The 23394-nt window shown below is 38.7% G+C and overlaps 1 protein-coding gene across 2 annotated transcripts in view; it reads left to right on the top strand.

Moving 5' to 3' along the window:
• SPOCK1 (SPARC (osteonectin), cwcv and kazal like domains proteoglycan 1) overlaps positions 1-23394 on the top strand; it is a gene marked incomplete at its 3' end in the record, with an annotated part of 518730 nt that overhangs the window by 260382 nt on the left and 234954 nt on the right. For both annotated transcript variants that reach the window (XM_083351745.1, XM_083351744.1), the window contains one exon: positions 8366-8480. In XM_083351745.1, coding sequence (XP_083207871.1) covers positions 8366-8480 — 115 coding nt within the window. The remainder of the gene's footprint in view (positions 1-8365; positions 8481-23394) is intronic.

Genomic DNA, 23394 nt, shown 5'->3' with positions numbered 1-23394 from the left:
TTACTTATTCATTAAACACCTGAATAGAAACTACCGTTTATACTTGAGTATAAGCCGAATTTTTCAGCCCACTTTTTGGGCTGAAAAATTCCACTTCGGCTTATAATCCAGTCAACAAAAAAACTTACCGAGGACTTGTGCGCGGCTGAGGCTTTGGTGCTTCCGGGATCGCGCGCACCTCTCCCAAGCCACCGCCATCCGGAGACCTGCCGAAGTTTGGGGAGGTTTGGGGAGGTGCGCGCGCACCTCCCCAAACGTCGGCAGGTCTCCGGACCTCCGCGCCTTGCCTGCCTGCTTCTTTCCGCAGCGGAAAGAAGCAGGCAGGCAGGGCGCGGAGGAACGGAGACCTGCCAACGTTTGGGGAGGTTTGGGCGCCTCCCCAAACCTCCCCAAACGTCGGCAGGTCTCCGTTCCTCCTGCCGACGTTTGGGGAGGTTTGGGCGCCTCCCCAAACCTCCCCAAACGTCGGCAGGTCTCCGTTCCTCCGCGCAGACCTGCCGACGTTTGGGGAGGTTTGGGCGCCTCCCCAAACCTCCCCAAACGTCGGCAGGTCTCCGTTCCTCCTGCCGACGTTTGGGGAGGTTTGGGCGCCTCCCCAAACCTCCCCAAACGTCGGCAGGTCTCCGTTCCTCCTGCCGACGTTTGGGGAGGTTTGGGCGCCTCCCCAAACTTCCCCAGGTCTCCGTTCCTCCGCGCAGACCTGCCGACGTTTGGGGAGGTTTGGGCGCCTCCCCAAACCTCCCCAAACATCGGCAGGTCTCCGTTCCTCCTGCCGACGTTTGGGGAGGTTTGGGCACCTCCCCAAACCTCCCCAGGTCTCCGTTCCTCCGCGCAGACCTGCCGACGTTTGGGGAGGTTTGGGCGCCTCCCCAAACCTCCCCAAACGTCGGCAGGTCTCTGTTCCTCCTGCCAACGTTTGGGGAGGTTTGGGTGCCTCCCCAAACCTCCCCAGGTCTCCGTTCCTCCGCGCAGACCTGCCGACGTTTGGGGAGGTTTGGGCGCCTCCCCAAACCTCCCCAAACGTCGGCAGGTCTCCGTTCCTCCTGCCGACGTTTGGGGAGGTTTGGGCGCCTCCCCAAACCTCCCCAGGTCTCCGTTCCTCCGCGCAGACCTGCCAACGTTTGGGAAGGTTTGGGGAGGCGCCCAAACCTCCCCAAACGTCGGCAGGTCTGTGCGGAGGAACGGAGACCTGCCGATGTTTGGGGAGGTTTGGGGAGGCGCCCAAACCTCCCCAAACGTCAGCAGGAGGAACGGAGACCTGCCGACGTTTGGGGAGGTTTGGGGAGGCGCCCAAACCTCCCCAAACGTCGGCAGGTCTCTGTTCCTCCGCGCCCTGCCTGCCTGCTTCTTTCCGCTGCGGAAAGAAGCAGGCAGGCAGTGCGCGGAGGTCCGGAGACCTGCCGACGTTTGGGGAGGTTTGGGGAGGTGCGCACGCACCTCCCCAAGCCTCCCCAAACTTCGGCAGGTCTCCGGACGGCGGCGGCTTGGGAGAGGTGCGCGCAATCCTGGAAGCACCGAAGCCTCGGCCGCGCGCAAGTCCTCGGTAAGCTCCGGGCGGTCACTTGCTTCGCGTCTCCTGAGGGAAGGGGGGGCGACTGGAGCGGGCATGTTTCCTCGCCTGCTGGGCGCCGCGATTTGCCCGTTGAACGCGCGGGCCCCGAATGGCAGCGTGGAGCAAGGAAGCGGACAGCCAGGGCTTCCCCGAGAGCCGTGGCCACACAGGGTATTCCTGTGTATTCAGGCTTGCAAAATGGCGGATCGAGCCTCTGCTGGCGGCAGAGGCTTGCAGAACGGCGGATCGGCTTATACTCGAGTCAATAACTTTTTCCAGTTTTTGGAGGTGAAATTGGGGGTCTCGGCTTATACTCGAGTCGGCTTATACTCAAGTATATACGGTATCTATCAATAATATACAGTACTCTGATACTTAACATGGCAGCAGTATATTTGAGCTGAAGGGTGAGAAAAGACACGGGGGTGAATGTTAAGGCTCTATTTCCTACTCACCTCCTTATGACTTCCTGGTAGCAGAAATTTTGACATCCCAGCAAATGGAGTTGCTCGGGAGGCCTTGCACCACCAAATGCAGCTAGTTCTTTGCACAATGTAGTTTTGCTGGGGAAAACCCTATTTGATATAGTGCTTTTGTATCAGAAAAGAGAATCAAATAGAACATGTACCAACCAGCCTGCAATTGACAGAAATGTTCAGTGCCTCCAATATCTATGGAGACATGGTCTTGTTATTTATTAGTTAAACAACTGAATGGAAACTATTTACCAATAATATACTCTGGCACTAAATAGTGGTGTTATGTGCTTCTGGCTACTTTCCTTCGTGACCAGAGGCAAGCTCGCCTGACCAATAACCAGCCAAGACACAGTGAAGGCCTTTTGTTTCGTTTAGTGCAATAAATGGGGAGAGAAGCTATCCAAGCTTGGTTCTCTCCAAAGTTTCAACCCAAAATATTCCCTTCTTTATACAGCCCTGTCCCGGCTACACATCCCTCCTCTTTCCCCGTTGGCCAAGGTACTATGAGGTTACACTCTTTCGGACTGCCTCCTACATATTTCCTGGTACATACTAAATCATACATCACCTGTACATTAAAATTAAGAGATAATTTATGCAAGGTGTGTCAGTTAATATTAATCAACTAATTGCACATGCTCAGTTGCCTGAGTTCTCCCCCACCCTTTTCTATGACTTCTTAGAAAAATAGGTTCTCTCCTGTTTTGCTAGTTATCTTCTCTTACAGCTCCTTTTCCCATTCTGGAGACCCAGATAACAATTTTGCCTATGTGTTTCTCTTACATCCTTCCTTTCCAGTTTCCCAGCCGTTATATAGTTGCTTCTCCACTCAGTAAATTTCCACTGCAGCAAATTCAATTTTAAATTTCTCTTTCAATATTAAATTTTGAAGACCTTTCCTTTACTTCTATCAGTGGAGAGTCAATTATTTATATTCCATTGTCAGTTATATAAATCTAATCAAAACATTTTACAAGCAATAAGGTAAAAGGTAAAGGTTCCCCCGCACATGCGTGCTAGCCGTTTCCGACTCTAGGGGACGGTGCTCATCTCCGTTTCAAAGCCGAAGAGCCAGCGCTTGTCCGAGGACGTCTCCGTGGTCATGTGGCCGGCATGACTAGACGCCAAAGGCGCACGGAACGCTGTTACCTTCCCACCGTAGTGGTCCCTATTTTTCTACTTGCATTTTTACGTGCTTTCGAACTGCTAGGTTGGCAGAAGCTGGGACGAGTAACAGGCTCTCACTCTGTTATGCGGCACTCGGGATTCGACCCGCCAAACTGCCGACCTTCTGATCGACAAGCTCAGCGTCCTAACCCACTGAGCCACCGTGTCCCTCTTACAAGCAATAGCAGCAATCATAAATAAAAACAGCAATGGCAATAGTGTTCCATATATCCCATGGGAAGTTGAGCCAATGATCCTGTGGAGTTATATTGTGAAAGCCAGAGTTTGTCAGGGTAGGCTTTTATGTCAACAACCAATAACTGCCCAGCTTCAGGGCTCAAAACTGCAAGAAAAACTCCTTTAAGTCATGGGAAGAGCAGAGGAGGAAAAGTGTCAGAATTAAACTGTAGTGGGTATAAGAAGTGGCTGCATTTTCCTACTGATGGAGGGCCATCAACTGCCTGAACTGGCTTCATCCTAGCATGGAGTGAAATTTGTTATCTTCCTGTGCTGTTTTGGGTGCCTGAGACCCTTAACTTGCTGATAAAAGAGAATATTTGTAGCTCAAAGTTGAACTGTGGATCCTTCATGCTCAGCTACTAATGATGTTATCTAGTTTGGTAATGAAATGTCTGCAAGATAACAACCAAGGTCAGAGAGCACTAAGGACCCTGCCATCCTTAACCCAAGTATGATCCTGGAATCTATTTATCCCAGTGTCTGTGAATCACTGCCAAATTCTTGTCAGTAGACCTAACGTGCATAGAGGGAAGAGTCCAGCTGAAAAAGTCTTCTGGAATAGTGTTCACTGGCCTTCCTTCCTCTTGTTTTGTTATTGTTAAGTGTCTTCATTTCAGAATGTAGAGGACACTAATAAGATCTAACAATATTTGAATGGCTTTCATATGCATTTTTATTATTACTTGCTACACTAATATACAGATCAGAATACAGCAATGCATAAATTTTAACAACTCTCCAAGTTTTATGATGTATAATAGTGTATGTAAAATGCATACATTAAAAACTTGTAGATGATTTGAAAAGTGGAGTTGAATGCAACTCTGCTTAAATAATGCAAGTGTTTTAAAACACAGAACTGCCAGATTTGGCGATGCGTACAACTTCATAGTGATTCCCAATTATAGACTAATGAATTAAATGAATCTGTAGTTCAATTATGTTAACTCTAATTTCCCCAATCTGTTATCCTCCATATGTGTTGGGACTACAACTCCCAGAATTCCGAACCAAGAAAATGTAACACATCTGGATATACAGCAGGTTGAGCTAGCTTATTTTTAAGAAATTTCATCTTGCCATTTCAGTGGTATTATACTGCAAATGAGAGCAGCTTACCCCCTAAATGGTGTTTTTGCTGCTGCTAAGGGGTATGGAATTAGTATAGAAATTATTTATGATTAAATACATAAATTAAAGTTCCCTTGTTTATTCTTGTTTATTAGGCCTCTGAGTTGACTTCCAATGTTAGTAAACAGGAATTTAGTCTAAATGATAATTTGAGAATTTGTGTATTGCAGATTTTAGGACTTGTTACTATGTCGATCCAGCTATTAAGCTACATATAATACCTGATTTGAAAGACCAGATTATTTTGATGTATATAAAATGGTGCAGTTTAATTTACCCAATGTGGATTAGTTGTTGCATTATGATTTAGATGGCCACAAGGTTATCCTTTTTATTAGTTCCTCCTACTGGAATCCATTTAACTTGTCATGAGGAAAATAGTGCTACCTTGTGGCTGACATTGGTACATGCTCCACCAATGGCTACAAATTGAATATTTAGCTGAAAGGAATCTCTGAATATCCAAGTCTTCCAGATAATCCCTGATATCACTTGATCTGTGCAACATTTGCATTAAAAGAACACAAGTTGCTTTGGTGTACGCACAGACATTCATGGCAGCAAAATGTAACTTCTTAAAGCAATTGCATCTTTTCCTGGGATTCTGTCACTGCCCTTTGCAGATGCAACCAGATTCTGGGAAAGTGGTGTTTGGTTTGTAGATTTGCAGAGAGGTGCTACATACCTGCCACAGTCTGCTCTAAATTTTTCCTTCCTGAATGAAAGGAAGGAAATCTTACGAAAAGTTCAGTTTCAATGTCTAAACAGCAGAGTTGAACTATACTCAAATCTCTATTCTATACAGACAGTCCTCGACTTAAGGACCACAATCTGGATAAGAATGTCAACTACTAAGCAATATAGTTAAGTGAGTCATGTCCGGTTTTACTACCTTTATTGCCACAATTATTTAGCAAATTGCTGCAGTTGTTAAGAGAATCACACATTCATTAAGCAAACTTGGCTTTCCCCCCATACACAGACTGACTTTTCTTGTTGAAAGCTGCCTGGGCAGGTCACAAATGGTAAGCATATGACTCTGCGATGCCTTAATCATTGTAAACACTCTGAGAGGGAGATGGGCAGCTAATAAGTTTGATATATATAAATAAATAAATATGTGCTGATTGTAAAATGTCTGAATTTGATCATGTGACACTGGGGGATTCTGCAATGTTCTTGTGTGCAAGGAGTGGCCATAAGTCTCCTTTTTGGTAACTTTGAATGATTGCTGAATGAATGGTTGTAAGTTAAAGATTACCTGAATATGTAAGGTACTTTGTGTTATGAAATATTAGATCAGGGGTATCAAACTCAATTTCACTGAGGGCCGCATCAGCATTGCGGTTGCCCTCAGGGAGCTGGGTGGGTATGGTCTGGGTGGGCATGGCCTACTGGGTGGGCGTGGCTAGAGTGCATATGGCCTACTAGGTGGGCATGGCCAGCTCTACATCATTCACATCAAGGGTGCCTATGTGGGCCTGGGCAGGAGTGGGACAGATCTGAGGGTCTCTGGCAGAAGGAGGGTCTCTGGGCCAGGGCCAGGGCCAAGGCAGTGGGGGCCGTTCCCTCACTGTTTCCAGGATGGCTTCGCGGGCCGCATGAAACCACTTCGCAGGCCGGATCTGGGCCCCGGGCCTTGTGTTTGACATGTCTGTATTAGATGGTTAGTAAATGATTGATTAATTGATTGATTATGTGCCATCAAGTCATTGTTAACTCTTAGCAACCACATAGATAGCTTTTCTCCATCATAATTTGACCCTTAGTCCTTCAGCTATTCCAACGATGCCCCATTACCATTGTAACTGAGTCCAGAAGACCTCCAATGTCCCTCCCAGCTCTATTCTATTCTATTCTAGTCTAGTCTAGTCTAGTCTAGTCTAGTCTAGTCTAGTCTAGTCTAGTCTAGTCTAGTCTATTCCTTCCCATCTTTCCCAGGGTTAGAGTCTTCTCCAGAAAGTTAAGTCTTAATGTAAGATCCCCAAAGTAGGCAATGTTTCTTTACTGAAATCTGTAGCAAGGTTGTGTTCTCTGAAATGGGAGGTTAGACTGCCATATTGCAGGCTAATTCTGCTGACTGCCAGCAGTGTGAGTCTCTCCAGCTCAAGGTTGTTGGGCACAATATGCTGACTTTATAAACCACTTAGAGAGGGCTGTAAAGCACTGTGAAGTGGTATATAAGTGCTATTGTCATTCTTTGACGTTAACCCATTTAAAAAATAAATACACATTTCAAGAAGGTGTATCCTTTCATTTCAGCTGACATACTTCGGATCTTGTTTGTGTTTGTACTCTATACCCCAAAGGTGTAGCATAAACTAAATGAACCATTTTGCATTAAACCTGCTATTACAATATTAGCAAAACATCAGTAGGTTGCTGGGAGCCCCAAATGGTACGTCTCAGATGTGACAATATTTTAATTACCACGTATTGGGGGAAAATTCAAATCAGTGGCTATTTTTCTTTCCCTAGAATTAAAACAGTAGGCCAAAGTTCCAGTACAATGCAATACTATTAATTTCACAAACCCTATAACAATGTACTACTACAGTTTACCGTAAAAATAGTACTGTAATACAAAAGTAATTATTTCTATTTTATCAATTAATGCAGTATCATTCATGAGCATATGTATATAAAAGTTTCAAAGATTATTTGCAAAATGAAGGTAATTTTAATTGTATTTTCAATAAGGATAGTATGTCCACTCCTTACTAGGATTTGTGTGTTGTTCTAGCACTAAATGAAAGTGGAATGCTATGTTTTTGTTCATTTAAGAGTTACGTTGGATCAATAGAGGAAAATCATATATTTTAATAACATAAAATTGCTAAACATCACACAGGGCGCAGGAATTGCTGTATATTCTGTTGCACAATAGTAATTAATACCTTATCATGTAATTGTTATTTCAACAGATATAGAAAAAAATTATGTGGGCTAGTATTCTATGACAGGCTTGAGAGGTTCCATGTAGCATTCTTCTTAATTAAAATTATTTGAAAGCAATTCTAGAATGCAAAAGCCTAGAAAATTGATCAATGAGACTGATAAAATGTTCCCTGCAATTTTGGCTAAGGATGGTGATAAAATTAGAGGCCAAATCTATTTTTTTATTTTTTAAAAAATGTAACATATTTCATTGTCTATCTATCCAGCAGAATTAATACATCTTTGTCCATGTCAGTTGCAACCTAGATAACCACTGAATCTTAGTTCTTTCATATGCATTGGCAATAGTTACACATGATTGTTCCTCAAGAGTAATATTTGGAGGACAGTAGTTAGGATATTGCAGTTACTAGAGTCCACAACTCAGAGCAAGTTTGGTGTAGTGGCTAAAGGTAATAGGCTAGAAACCAAGAGAATTAAATTCTAGCCTTCTAGCCATGAACATGAAACCAGTTGGATGAGTTTGGACAAGCCACTTTCTCTCAGCTATAGGAAGAAGGCAGTGGTAAATCTCTTCTGAAGCTTTTTGCCAAAAAAAACCTCACAGGGACTTGCCTGGGAGGTTGCTAGGAGTAAAATCTGACTTGAAGGCATAATATAAAGCAGAGGGCTAGCTTGAAATCCTAATTAATTAGTTTGAAAGTTCATTGGATGACCTTGACCAGTTGACAATAGCTGAATATCATTCATCACACAGAGTTGTGAGGTCAAATGGATTAAACATTTTATAGCATTTCAAAAATAGCTGAGAAGTGGTTTTGATTCTTAACTCAGTATTTTGACTAATGAACAAAGGAGTAATCTTCTAAACAACTTCTTTGTATCTTGTTTCTAATAGCCCTTGACCCAACTAAAGACCCATGTTTGAAGGTAAAGTGCAGCCCTCACAAAGTGTGTGTCACTCATGACTACGAGACAGCCACTTGTGTAAGCCGCAAACAGTTGGTACACAGGTAAGAAGCTGTGATTTATGGTTTCAATTAAGTATCTTTGTTCAGAAGAATATCCCAGATTTTACATTTCCAGGTGATAATATTATGTGGGGGAAGAGAGAGAGAGCAAAGGAATGTTTCCCAGCCACTGTAAACCGATTTACCTTGTGAAAAGTGCTACGGTCCTAAGCACTGCTGAAGCTTTCTACAAGCTTTGTGCTTGTAGCTAATTGCCTCCTCGGTAAAGTGTTATTCTGAAACACAAGAAACAATATGGCACTGATAATTTTTGGAAGGTGAAAAACATTTCCCTAGGAGTGGAGGTACAGTTAGGTATTGAGTAGAGCTGTGTGTTGAGAATTTTTCTGCCCTCGACAAATGATTTCCAATGAAATGTGCTATTTGCAGCAAGCAGAGGAGTCGATGAAATGTCTTCACTCCCGGCTCAGTTCTGTTTTAAAGCACATTTTCTCAATGAAAGAGGCTTCTAGGCATAATACGGGTGATTTGCCAGAGGTTGCAAGAACTGAACTTCCATTGTACTTCCTATTCCCTATACTGATGCAAAACACCTGAAGCTGTCTTAGAGACCAAAAGGCGAATACACTAAAGAGATATTCTTGTGTTTATTCACATTGTACACACAGGCATATTAAAAGGTTTGGCTAAGTTTCCAGGTAAAATATCTGCCTCTCTAAAGCAGAGATCAGAGCTTTCAGTTTACATACAACACATAGGTGTGTGGTACAAACTTCAGCAATGAAAAAATAGCAAAATGAATGTGGCAACATTACAACACTAATCCAGCTTTTTGTACGTGTATCCTGATGTGCTTGTATGTGCATTGGAGACAAATTCTTTGTGTGTCTAATCACACTTGGTCAAATAAAGTATTCTATTTTGTTCTATGTCAGAGGCAAGCACATAAGTCTTGGGATTTGTGGACATGCCATCATTACTCTCTCTTTGTGGAATCTATGATAGGGCAAGCCGGCAACACTGACAGCTACATTTATCTAGAGAAGTGGGATACTATTTTTTCCTCATTCTACTTGTCACTTTCCTATGACAAACAAAATGGGTGAGCATGCAAAATATTTCCATCACTCCTAATCTTCGGGCTACCAGATCTTCACTCTTTCTTAAAAAAAAAATTCAATAGAGGACAATGTTTCATGCATTGTTAGTCCTTGTCTGCTTTTAAAGACTGATTTCTGACTTGTGAATTACAGAACAATATCTATATATCCTTTTTAGGCTTTCTGGATCAGATTTTAAATGCATGTTATCAGTTAGTGTTTCCATACATTCAGTTTTCTTGTTAGAAGATCTATTTGCATTTTCTTTTAAGATTCATTACCACAATAAAGCCTATAAAACTGACAACGCATCACTTGCCTACTTTTTTTATCTCCTATGAATCTACACATCTCCTTCTTTTTGGAAGGAGAGTTTGTGAGAACATTAAGAATTGGATTGAATATAACCATTCATTTGGGGATAATTTTTAATAGGTTCAGTGTCTGATTTTTGCAAATTTATACCCAAGACAAAATCAAAGGCAGTATAATTCTTGAGCAACTCTTTTCCCCCCATCTAAATAGTACATGTAGCATTCCACCAATACTTCAAATATGAAAAGAAACTATATTCTTTTCTTGATGAGAATAGTAATTAATGTGTTAGATGATAAAAATGGGAGGGGGAGAGTGAGAATGATGAAAAGCGAAGGCTGTTTGATTGTGTGAAAGCCTAGGAACTTTGGAAATTCCTTTGCCAAGGACTTTTGTCATGAATCTCGGTTTGATTAAGGTCAATTTGATCTAATATTCATTATCTAAAAGCAGACAACCAGAGGCTTACAGAAGCCCACTAATATCTCTCTCTAGCAGCATCCTTCTATTGTCATTTTTTCAACTCCTGACAAGCATTTGCCAGTGTTATAATGCTGTGCACCCAAACATTCTATAGTAACATAATTATTTTTAGCAATCATAGTCCCATAAATTTGTCTAATCGTTGTTTGAAGGCATTCAACTCAAATGCTTTCTTTAATATTTCAAATTCTCATTCCATACAATTTCATTAATTCTGGTTTTTAATACATGTCAGAGAGGCAGGGGATTTTTGCCACACCATGCATAATGCTATACTTAATTTAATGTATTATACATGTATTAATGAATATACTTATCATTCATGATCATGTGAATAGAAATTAACATCAGGAAGGGAATTAGCTACAAATAAAAATGTGTGACTCTAAGAACACCATGACTATTAAAGGTTGAAAGCATTGTTCAACAATGAAATTTGGATACTGTTATAAAATTTTGGAAAAAAGTAATTGAATTCAGTTGACATGCTGTCTCTAAAACCTAATAACCTTGATAACAGTTTTTTTGGCATTACCCTACCAGACTGTTTCTGAATTTTCAGGTTTTATGTGCATTTAAAGTATAATATCATGGTCCCAGAAAATACTTTTATTTAATCTCCTATTATCATCCCTCTAAAATTGAAAACACACAACAGTGTATATATTTGCCATTTGGTTTAACACTTGATGCAACTAATATAATAGTCAAAGAAAGTTTATGCTTGGAGTTAATAGTAGAATCTAAACACAATATTATACAACACGTTATGTCACTCATTAGTAAAACAAATGCAGCCTAATATATTCTATATTATCATGAGAAATTTGTTTTGGAGTCAGAACAATGCATTGCCAGTTACATAAAAATAAAAAGTAAAGGCAACAAAGTCAAAAGTTTTTGAGAGCACAAATATATTAGAGTAAAATACATTTATTTTACAAGATAGGCAAGTGATTTATTACAATCACAGGAGTTTCAGATTTTATATTATACCATAATATGTTACTTTTAAATGAGTTTAATGGTTTAGGCCTGGGAGTAAAAGACTTCCTCGTCCACCAAGAAACACATTTCCTTGGGGTTAATATATCAGTCGCCATATGCTAGCAATGGATGTGGGATTCAAAAATAGATTTGGATATTATTTATCATGTATATTACTTCCATCTATCCTTCATATTTAAACATTTCCCATTCATCCATTTATCCCATTTCCACAATGTACAGCTAGGTTGGGCATCCATGGAGAAAGATGGACCTTACTCTTTGTCTTCACTAAGATCCTCATCCAGGGATTGAGTGGCTGCAATGCATTTAAATTTCCATCGGAAGAAAAGATTGACAAAGGTGCAATCTTAACTCTCCATCTGAATTCATTTGGCCTATTTCCACCTTTGAAAAGCTTTGCAATACTGCACCTGGTGCAGAATCATGGGGTTTGACTGTTGATCCAGTTATACAGAACATGATGTGTCATTGCAATAGTTTGCTTCTAGGCACAGTTAAAAGTACTGTTCCTGATCTCTGAAGTCCATTGCAGCTTAGAGCCAGGCATTCTGAAAAACCAAATTCTTCCAAATAAAATTAAGATGAGTTAATCAAATAAAATTACTTTATATAGAATGGGATGGGGGGGTGGGGGTGGGGGGGTAGAATAGGGCAGGGTAAGGTAGGAAAGCATATCAGAGGAAACTCTCTGTTGCTGTTGCCAAGAGGAACCATCTCTCTTATGTTCCTGACAGCAAAGAGATTTTTATACAGACAAGTTTTGCTGCCAAATCTAACTTGCTGTTTTGTTTTTATTGAAGCATGTTGAGGAGTTTTTATTGGATATGGTTTGGTGAGATTTAATACCTTACTTATAACTTGGACAGTGTATCTTTATTAATATAAGCACTACTTTTACTAGAAGGTAAGATAGAAATGTATGCAAAATAGTCATCAAGAGTCTGGCAATATATACTCTGTCCTGTCATAGAATGTATTTTAAGTTTTTGTTATTTCTTTCTGTAACATAAGGTAATACTAATAGTAGTGTTGTAGCTAGGGAAGTTGAATCATGTCCACTTTTGTTTTTAAATGTACATTTAATAAAATTTTCTATATATAAAAAAAGAGTCTGGCAATATATAAATGTAATAAGTAATCATAATAAAGTGTGGATAATTGATGTGGCAATACTAGGAGACAGTAAAATAGAAGTAAATGAATTGGAGAAGGTCACAGAGAATCAAGATCCGAAAATTGCAATTTGAAATATTATGACATAAAATTCCTGAGTACCATATGCAAAAATCTTAGAAGTCACTTAAAAAAGTTGTCCATTAATAAAATTTCCATCTGTCAAAAAAAAAAAATCACAAAGCTTAGATCTGTACATATACTATGCCAATACATTACAGTGTCTTACACTGTAGGTTCCTAGGAAGGACTTGATGTGTAAGAAGGCCAACACCAGCTAAAGAACTGGCAGTATATATTTTTTATTATTGGGTGCATAATATGTTTCTTAATTATTATAAATAAATATGGTACAGGGGCAAATACTATTAAATTCCCACAATAATTCCTTATTTTTCCTGTTACCGTAGTTTCCAGCATATAAGACTACTTTTTAACCCATGAAAATCTTCTCAAAAGTCAGGGGTCGTCTTATATGCCGGGTGCTGAAAATTTAGGGACAGGGCTGGCTGGAAAACCTGAAGCAGATCTCCCATTTAGTTTGCGCAGGGAAAGCAGGACCAATTGGAGAAGAAGCTGCAGTCTGTGATTTTTTACAGGCTGGGGTCTGGGCGTCTTTCCTTCTAAAGTTGAAGAGCAGCTGTAGTATATCCCAACTTGAAAGGCAGGTGGGTAAGGCAGCAGCCAGAGCAGCGGCTTAGCTCTAAGGACACATTTGACTCAGGAACTGGGTGGGCTGGCTGGAAAACCTGGAGCGGATCTCCCATTTGGTCTTTTTTTTAAAAAATCCCATTTATATCCTGCCCTTCTCCGAAGACTCAGGGTGGCTTACAATTTAAAGCACAAATCAATGTGCTTAGCAATAGCCTTCATTCTGTGTATATGCCTGTTTATTAGGGCTTTCACCCCCCCCAAGCAGCATTATTACAAAGTCAGCTTATTGCCCCCAACAATCTGGGTCCTCATTTTACCTACCTTGGAAGGATGGAAAGCTGAGTCAACCTTGAGCCTGGTGGGATGCGAACCTGCACTAATTGCAGGCAGCTGGTGTTACTTAAGGCTCTGCGCAGGGAAAGCTTTAGAGTGAATTAGGAAAAGTGAAAAAGTGAATTAGGAAAATAGGGAACGGTTGCTGGAATTGGGTATGTGTAGCTTAACGAAGAGAAGGGTGAGGGGTGACATGATAGCAGTGATCCAATATCTCAGGGGCTGCCACAAAGCAGAGGGAGCCAAGCTATTCTCTAAAGCACCTGAAAGCAGGACAAGAAGCAATGGATGGAAACTAGTCAAGGAGAGAAGCAACCTAGAACTAAGGAGAAACTTCCTGACAGTTAGAACAATTAACCAGTGGAACAACCTGCCTCCAGAAGTGGTGAATGCTCCAACACTGGAAGTTTTTAAGAAGAGACTGGACAGCCATTTGTCTGAAATGGTATAGGGTTTCCTGCCTGAGCAGGGGGTTGGACTAGATGACCTCCAAGGTCCCCTCCAACTTATTATTATTATTATTATTATTATTATTATTATTATTATTATTATTATTATTATTATTGTTGTTGTTGTTGTTGTTGTTGTTGTTGTTGTTGTTGTTTAATCCACTTGCACTGTTTTATGTTTACATGTTTGATGACAAACAGCCTTATGTTTATAAGTGACAGTTTTCCTACTAAGCACCTGCATGTCATAAGCATTTGAATTAAAATTACCATATTAAAATCAAATCTGATGTTTTTTAATTTTTATTTGGTGTGCGTTGGAAGAGGGGTAGTCCTATATGGCGAGTATAGCCCAAACCCTATAATTTAACAGGAAATGTAGGGGGTCGTCTTATACGCCCAGTCATCTTATACACCGGAAAATACGGTACCTGCATCTTAAATTAACTGAGCAAGCTATTCAAACAGAAATTGTTATTTCATATATATCAATTATCAATAATATTGTTTAATATTTTATATGTATAAGAGTTTAATACTAGAGAGACTAAAAATAATACCCTATTTGGAATAAAGACTGTAGGAAGAGTAAAATGTCCTTAGTACTAATAACAGTTCAAGCTTTCATAATGTTAGAATTTGTTTATCGGGGAAAGGTTTTATTAAACCCTATTTTCAGTTTCTAGTATCCCTATTCCACTTGGGGAAAGAGTTAAATATGCAGACTTGTAAAATAGCAATTTTAACAGGGATAGGATGAATTCTAATCACAGAGTATATTATAAACTTGAAAGCCTTTATATCACGTTTTCAGATTATCTTTTTAAAATGGTTGAAGCTAATTTGGAAATGATTAGTATATTAAATTATTTCTGCAATCCTGTAACCATTATTAATTAAATACCTTAGTGACTAATATTTAGAAGACATTTGTGCCTCTTAGTGTTAATGTAATCAAATGGAGGCAAAATTTGATTTTATGAAAAATCAAGCTGTTCTGAGGAGAAATAAAATGAAGATATTCAAAACAAACTAATATGGCTAGGATCTTCAGAATGGGATTTTAATATTGTGATGGCCCATTTTAGGCAGCCTATTACAGCTTAACTGGAAAAGGCCTAACTATTTTATACCTTGCTGCCCCAATTTTCAGCAAATTAATCAATAACAAGTAAATCCCAAGGACTTGTATATCTACATAGACTGCCAATTATTAACGGTACCTCTCTCTCCAAAAAGTGCTATCTACCTTTTTCTGTTCTTATTCTTAAAGGATGTTACCATAAGGCAGGGGTGTCAAACTGCCGGCCCACGGGCCAGTTGAATCATATGGAGGCTGTGCCCATCCCAGCTCTGGCATTGGAAAAAAAGTCACAATACGTCGTGACTCATCACGTGGCGTGGCGAGTTTGACACCCGTGCCGTAAGGGAATATAAAGTGTTGTCTATATGCAGATTTTCTGTCACTGCTACATTCTTTGCCTTCCCCCAAGATCAAATCAGTTCCACATCTGTTAGAGTCCAGGAAACAGATTAAAATGTGTATATTACAGAAGTCCTTGAAACATCTCCTACTTTGCGTGTTATCAAAATTTTTTAATGTTTTTATTTTTTTATCTTGTTTACTATAACTAGGAGTGTGAGCTATTTAGACTCACACATAATTGAAGCATCATATAAACTAAATAAAGCTAATAAAAATGTTCATAAAAGAAAAGGAAGTTATATATTTTCAGAAAGAATTATGTCCAAGTTTTCTTTAAGTAAAACATATGGACAATTTGAAAACAAAGTCTGAATTCATTGGAAGGCAAAAACAAGCATACAACAGAGGGGAAAAAAACTTGCTGTGTCTTGGGATTAAACGGCATCCAGGAGCTAGAGGTTTGAAGGTGACCCTAGTCTCAAGCAACACGATATCTTTTAAATCTCATATGATGCTGTCCAAGTGAAAAATTGTTATTGGACCCTTAGGACATATGCGCCCATTCATTTGAATTCATTACCTGATTATATTATTATACATTAACCCTATTAATATTCATTATTTCTCATTTGACTTAAGTGGGTGCTTAAGTCATTGGAATTTTATTAAAATTACCATGGTTTATCATTTGTAGATAATTTCTGGGGGTTTCTTTAGTTTATTCTAGAGCTCACATCATAATGTTTAACTCGATGCTACAAATCTGTCTGATGTATTAGGACTATTGCTTACAAAATATCCAACCAGTAGAACAAAACATAATCTATCTCTCTCTCTCTCTCTCTCTCTCTCTCTCTCTCTCACACACACACACACACACACACACACACACACACACACACGTGAAAAAGACTACTATACCTATCTATATTGGTTAGGGTATATGCAACAATCTCTAATTTTGCCCTTATTCTAGATCAGGGGTGTCAAACTGCTGGCCCCCGGGTTGGATGCATCATACGGAAGCCGCGCCCACCCCATTGCTGGCAATGCCAAAACCGTCTCGCTAGGTTGTGCAACGTCATGTGATATCGTGAGTTTGACATGTCTGTTCTAGATCAAGAATTCAAATGTACACAAAACAGAAAGGAAATTTGTCATCAGTACTTACAAGGAGGGACAAATCAAATTCTGTACACATGGTATAGCTGTCTTCTCATGGTAGGAGTGACTTGAAATGTTGGGGTATTTTAGACCAAGGAATCATACAAAGAGAGGTGGAGTTTCTCATTTCAGACTTTCTGCATGGGCACATTATAATAAAACAAGATAAGGAAATTTTAATTTTTGTGACTGCTGTCTAAGAAGGCTTGATCAGCAAAAAAATAGGTTAGTGTCAAAGCAGGCTTATGGTTTGAGCTTATGGAAGCTCAGAAATAAATGTTTTTCAGAAAACTCAAATTCCTACTCTGGAGCTAGCAGGGAAAAGTCAAGGACGTGTTTTCATTGCAGATAAAAGAAGCCTGAGAGCAGCCCCAGGGTTTAAATCTTCTCTCTTTTTTTCCTCCTGCACTTATACAGTAACAATCTTCTTGACACTTGTTTGTCTGCCTGGAAAACAAAATCTTCCTTGTGTTTTGAGAATGGTCCCGTCTGATCTCAAGGTCTTTGTTTCACCCTCCCCAGAAATTCAGCCACCAGAAATTGCTTAAGGTTTTTCCCAACAGTTTGTTATTCTTCAAGGGAATGTTCATAATACAATGGGATTCCTAGAAAAAAAATAGGTAGAGGCCAAATATTAGAAAGCTGATGGTAGAATATTGAGTTGTCTATATTAAAATCAAATGATGTAATGTAATAATATTTTCATTTTTTAATACAAGTGATCTTATCCCACTACTTCTTAATCTGTCACTTCCTCGTGCTTTGATTTTTTTCAGAATCTGTCCTTCCCCTTTTCTGTTAATAAGTCTACAATTGCCTGCTTAGCATTCTGCCAAAACTCATCAAGAGTTCAACCCACAGATTTTCAATTTAGTCATTTTCTATCAGCTTAATTTGACCAATGAACCACGAAAGTCATTATTTATGGGCCCCAGCCATGTAAGTACAGTCTGTTTCAGGCTCACTAATGCTTGTCTAAATTTAACTTAAAGGTTCATTGGAGTGCTTTAAAAATGGATTAATGCAGCATTATTTGGTTATATGTTATTTTTTAAAGACAAATAATCCACTCTGAAACCGAGGCAAACAAAGACAATGTATTTCTTACTTAAGAGAAAAAGAGCAAAAGGAAAACAAGGATGAATACAAATTGTGTAAAATAAATCAAAATCAAATATTCTTTTAACCACTTGGCCTCTGAAGAAGTGGGGATTACAATTCTGTCCTCTGACCATTTGTAGCTATGACCCTGAGTACAGCATAGATATTTTACAAACTCCTACTTGTTATGAGATGTAAGAACAGAAGGAAGAATGCCAGAAACCAAGTTTGGGCCTGTCTATATGTAAAAATCCAATTTTCCGTAATGAATTAATTGCAGTCTGACAAAGGAACTTTATGAGGGATCCTTTCTCAGAGAAATGCAACGGATGAGGTATTCTTGAAGACTGTTTATGCTGCTGCAGCCTAGGCAGTCTCGAAGCCAACCTCTCCAAAATGTTCTGTTCTGAGGAATGAACCTTAGGAATGAGGTATTTGGCCTTGGTGGGACTGCAGGCAGCAGGTGCACCATGGTAAGAAGAATCAAAGTCAAGATGGAGTACTGTGCAGTTGAAGCTGAACCCCCCCCCCTTTTTTTGAGCAGATGCTTCTAGCAGGCAGTGCCCTGATTTTAATTTAATATTTAAAAATCATATATGTAGAAGCAGAAATGAATATTTTTACCAGATACTTAGAAGAATGCAAACAATATAGGGCAGCATTTTTAAAGATTCTGTCAAATGAAATGAAATCATTAAGAAAAGGGCAAGATGCTAGCATTAGATGGGTAGAGAGCTAGTTGAACTTCTGGATGGTTCCGCATCAAGCTGAAGAAAAGTGTCAAGTGATAAACTTTAGGGATCCATTTTAAGCCTTGTGCTGCCCAATGTATTTAGAAACTGTTTGGATGAGGGGTTGGAAGATAAGATTATCAATTTTCTGGATGACACAAAGTTGGAGGACCAGAAAACGCATTGCAGAAGGCTTTTGGGAGAATGACATATTGAAGATGGTTCTGTGAAAAAAGAGAGACAAAATTTGCAGGCATTAATAAGCACCAATCTACTTAAGAGAGGATGCAAGATCACCCAAGCTGTTTCTATTTACAGTTGCTCCTCACAAAGAGACTGCATGACAGCAGTTTCCAGAGAAGGGAGAAATCGGGAGATGAGGAAATTTGCCATAATTGCTCTAGACACAAACGAGCCTTTTCAAAGAACATTAAGTTTCTACACTTTCCTTGCTAATCATCTTCAGAAATTGCCTATTAACTGCTGCAAAGAAGTTAGACACCTACAAAGTGACAAAATTGCAAAGACTGGGTGAATGCCTTCGTATAAGAAAATTAAAATCTATTTCTACATTTTTCAGAATTTAAAACAAAGAGCAAAAATCAAGGCAAGTTTTTGGCTACAGAAAATTTTAAATTAAGAGGTCAGAAAATGTTGGAATATTAGATTTTGAATATTAAGATTTTGAAATTATTTTAAAAGAATAAATTCATGTTTGAGGGAAAGGAAAATTGTTTTTGATATTGGAGACAAAATAAGATAAGTAACTTATAATGGCACTTAAAGATCTCTTTGAGGAACTAAATCAGAACTTTGAATCAATTATGTCAACTATGTTGTGTCTTCTTGGGAACAGGCTGTCTGCAGAACAAAAATATGCAACAAATTCCACTTGTGAACAACATGAAAGAGACTCTGTAAGAGAATAGTCAATTCTAGAGAACAATTGGAACAATTCCTTTTCGTTTGATTCACTATTCTTTTTTTCTTGATTACAAAAGAGGCTGTTTAAAATATTGCAGAAATTTGCAACAATTTAAATGTGTTATAGAGAGAGATTGTTCTGTAAAAAAAGGAATACAAAGTGGGTCTAATCGACCAAGGTTGAAATGGGATATATTATTTTGCTGGGTGACTCCATTTGGATTTACTGATATCTCAACTTGAAAAATGTGCTATTATTTAATATGAGATTAAACTTTTTATTCTATAACTAATCCTATTTTTTAGCATCTACACATTTTTTAAAAAAATAAAGAAGTTCAGTGATTAATCTTTTTATCTTTATTTTTTAAAGGAGAAACTATCTCACTGTTATGTTTAACTCTATTATTTTGTTTATACCTTCCGAGGTAGGTAAAATGAGGACCCAGATTGTTGGGGGCAATTAAGCTGACTTTGTAATAATGCCGCTTACGGGGTGTGTGAAAGCCCTAATAAGCAGGCATATACATAGAATGAAGGCTACTGCTAAGCTTGTAAGCCGCCCTGAGTCTTCGGAGAAGGGCGGGATATAAATGGAATTAAAATAAAATAAATAAAATACAAGGATACTGGGATTATTCTGTGTTTATGATATATGTATTTGTTTATAGTTTAGAGCTGAGATGTAGAATATTTAATTGAACTCAAACAAACTAGGAAACAGAAAACAACATCTAAATCAAGGAGTTACCCAGAAGAAAACAACACTCCCGCATACTCTGACAGGGTAAGCCCTTGTAAATAAACAGAGAGCAGACCCCATTCCCTTTTGCCACTGAAGATGCTACCTAGTTAGGTAATGAAAGGTCTGCAAGAAAACAACCAAGCTCAGAGAGCATTATGGAGTCACAGTTTAACACTCAGCTACAAGTATTCTCTTCTTAGAACTATACAGAGACATGATTGTTATCTTCAGGTATCTGAAGGGCTGTCATATAGAGATGAAATAGATTTGTCCACAGATAAAGGATAAGAATAAAATAAAAGATAAAGATAAAAGATCACGTAAAGTGTTAATACCACTTTATAATGCCTTGGTAAGAGAATACTTGGAATATTGCATTCAGTTTTGGTTTGCCACAACATAAAAAGATGTTGAGACTCTAGAAAGAGTGCAGAGAAGAGCAACAAAGATGACTAGGGGACTAGAGGCTAAAACTTATGAAGAACAGTTGCAGGAATTGGGTATGTCTAGTCTAACGACAAGAAAAACCAGGGGGCACATGATAGCACTGAGGGACTTCTACAAAGACAAGGGGGTCAAACTATTTTCCAAAGCACCAAAGGTGTTTAATGAAAAGAAGAACTAGGGGTGACATGATATCTGAGGGGCTGCCACAAAGAAGAAGGATTCAACCTATTCTCGAAAAAGCACATGAAGCAGGACAAGAAGCAATGGATGGAAACTAATTAGTTCTATTCTGTTCTAATCAAGAAAAGAAGCAACCTAGAACTAAAGAGAAATTTCCTGAACAATTTAGAACAATTTATTAGTGGAACGACTTGCCTCCAGAAGTTGTGGGTACTTCAACGCTGAAGATTTTTTAAGAAGAGACTGGACAACTATTTATCTGAAATGGTATAGGGCAGAGGTCTTCAAACTCGGCCCTTTTATGACTCATGGACTTCAACTTCCAGAATTTCTCAGCCAGGCATGCTGGCTGAGGAATTCTGGGAGTTGAAGTCCATGAGTCATAAAAGGGCCGAGTTTGAAGACCCCTGGTATAGGGTTTCCTGCTTGAGCAAGGTATTGGACTAGAAGACCTCCAAGGTCCCTTCCAACTTTGTTATTCTGTTAGACAAGGGTTATTTCTTAAAATGAGAAAGGTTTCAATTGGACAAGAAGAATTTCCTAATGGTAGAATCTGTTTAATGTTGGAATAGTCTGCCTTGAAAAGTGATGGGCTGTCCTTTGTCAGAAACATTTAAACAACTTTGTCTGTCCATCCATCCATCCATCTATTCATCAAGAGTTTATCTTCTCTTCAGTTCATTCACTTGTTGTTGGACTCAGGAAACAAAATGCCAATCACTGTGTGGGATTCATTACATACATGACACAGAGCAGTAAAGAAGACTATGAGCTAGCCCTAGCAAACCAGACACATTCTATTACATGTTATCAGTGTGTAACCTCTCTTGCAGATGACTTATGTTGTGCATGAACTTTGTAATACATAGCCTACAAATGCAAACCGTATTGTAAAAAGAATATATTAATTAATTAGTCATGATAGTTTTGTTCTTGTAAGCCTGTCATAACTTATTACTATAATAGTCAGACAAAAAAACCTATCAAATAACTAGGATGACCAGTTGGAGTGTTGTCCTGCTAATTTGTTTGACCTCTATCTCCCATCTTTTGATTACCTCACAACCTAACTGAGATTGTCTGAGTAATTACCAGTAACCATTAGTTAAAATCAACTATCAAAGATTAATTAACTTCAGAAGCAAATGAGGATATTACATTTATTGTGAAATTGCATTTTTGACAAATGAGTTGGATGTCAAATGGATTACTTAAGAAGTAATTTATATTTGTGTGATTGATAAAACAATAACTCTTTGGGATTCTTCAATATTTTGAAGATACAAAAGGAAAATGCTAGAAATGTTGAGCTTTTGAATGATTTTCCATTTCCATTCTTTCTGCTTTCCTAATTCATTTTTTTAGAACTAAAAGAAGTCTCAACTTATGAAATCATGGTAAAATTAGATATCAAGTGGAACACCAGGGATATGAATGCACCTAGAGTAGAATGTTTTCAGTCTGACAATACACAATGTTCCTAGAGTATTGTGAAAAGTCAATTGCCATTCTACTTACAGCTTTTAGTAAAACAACATCAACAGGTCAGCGATTTAGTGACTATAGGGATTGTTTATCTAGAAGTGCCTCTGGAATTTTAAGCAGCAAATTCCAATGAGGTTTCAATTGTCAAAGCCTGCTGTGTTACATTCGGAGGCTCAGAACCATAAAAGATTTGAAGTAGGCCTTCCCTGATGACTCAATATAAGGGGAGATTTAGAAGGGATTAGTAATGTCCTTGAGGTGTCTTAAGTCCCAACTATTTAAAACTGTAACAAAAAAATAAAATTATACATTGGGTTGAAACCAAAAATGAAATCTGAATGAAGAGAGGTTATTGACCACAGTAGAAATGGAAATGAAACTAAACACTTGGTCAGAAATGTACTGATGTATCACTGAGGCTATGCATCACTATTGAGATGACTAAAATCCATGCCAGTGGAATCTACAGATATGAGGAGTTACAAGACAGCATATTTTGGAAGACCTTCAGAGAAAAAAGAGTCAGAACACAAAAACTACGGTACATAAATCCAGTGAAAGATAACATTTTTACAAATACAGTTATGCCTATTGAAGATAACAGTATTCTTTATCACATGTGTCAATTAGATTGGCTATAAGCACATAGATTTATGAGTTACCTGTGAAGAACTATAAGCAGCTACTATAACAGAAGTTAGAGCTGCAGTGGGGAAATCTAGATTGTCTCCAACAGAAGATATTCCAGTAATATAAAGCTTCCCCTAAACCGTATTACAGATATTTTTGATAATATTTCAGATAGCCCCATTATTCACTAACAGGAGCACCATCTGTGCTTCAGGAAGACAATTTTCATAGAAGATGTGCCACCATTGTATAAAAGGGAATATGGTATATGTATGGGGATAAAAGAGTAGTTAGTGGCCAAGTATATCCTTGAGAGTTGTCCTTGTAGATAGACAAAGAAGCAAGAACTGGAATAACAGTGAATCTGGTAAAAAATAATATATTTGGGTCTTCTGAACGTGCAGTCACTTTTTTTCCTTTAACTACATGACAGCTATAGAGAGTGATCAACTGTTTTAAGATGCCTTACAGTGAGAGAAAATTAATAATATCACCAAACAATTACTATAGGATGGATGAACTTGTATTGCATTCTGTCTTCTTATTTTTGAAACTTCAAGATTATTGTTTTAATTTTTTAAAAAATATTTTTTTGCTTTTATTTG

Source organism: Vipera ursinii (assembly GCF_947247035.1).
Source record: "Vipera ursinii genome assembly, chromosome: 2".
NCBI classification, from domain to species: Eukaryota; Metazoa; Chordata; class Lepidosauria; order Squamata; family Viperidae; genus Vipera; species Vipera ursinii.
This window is presented reverse-complemented; position numbering and strand designations above follow the sequence as displayed.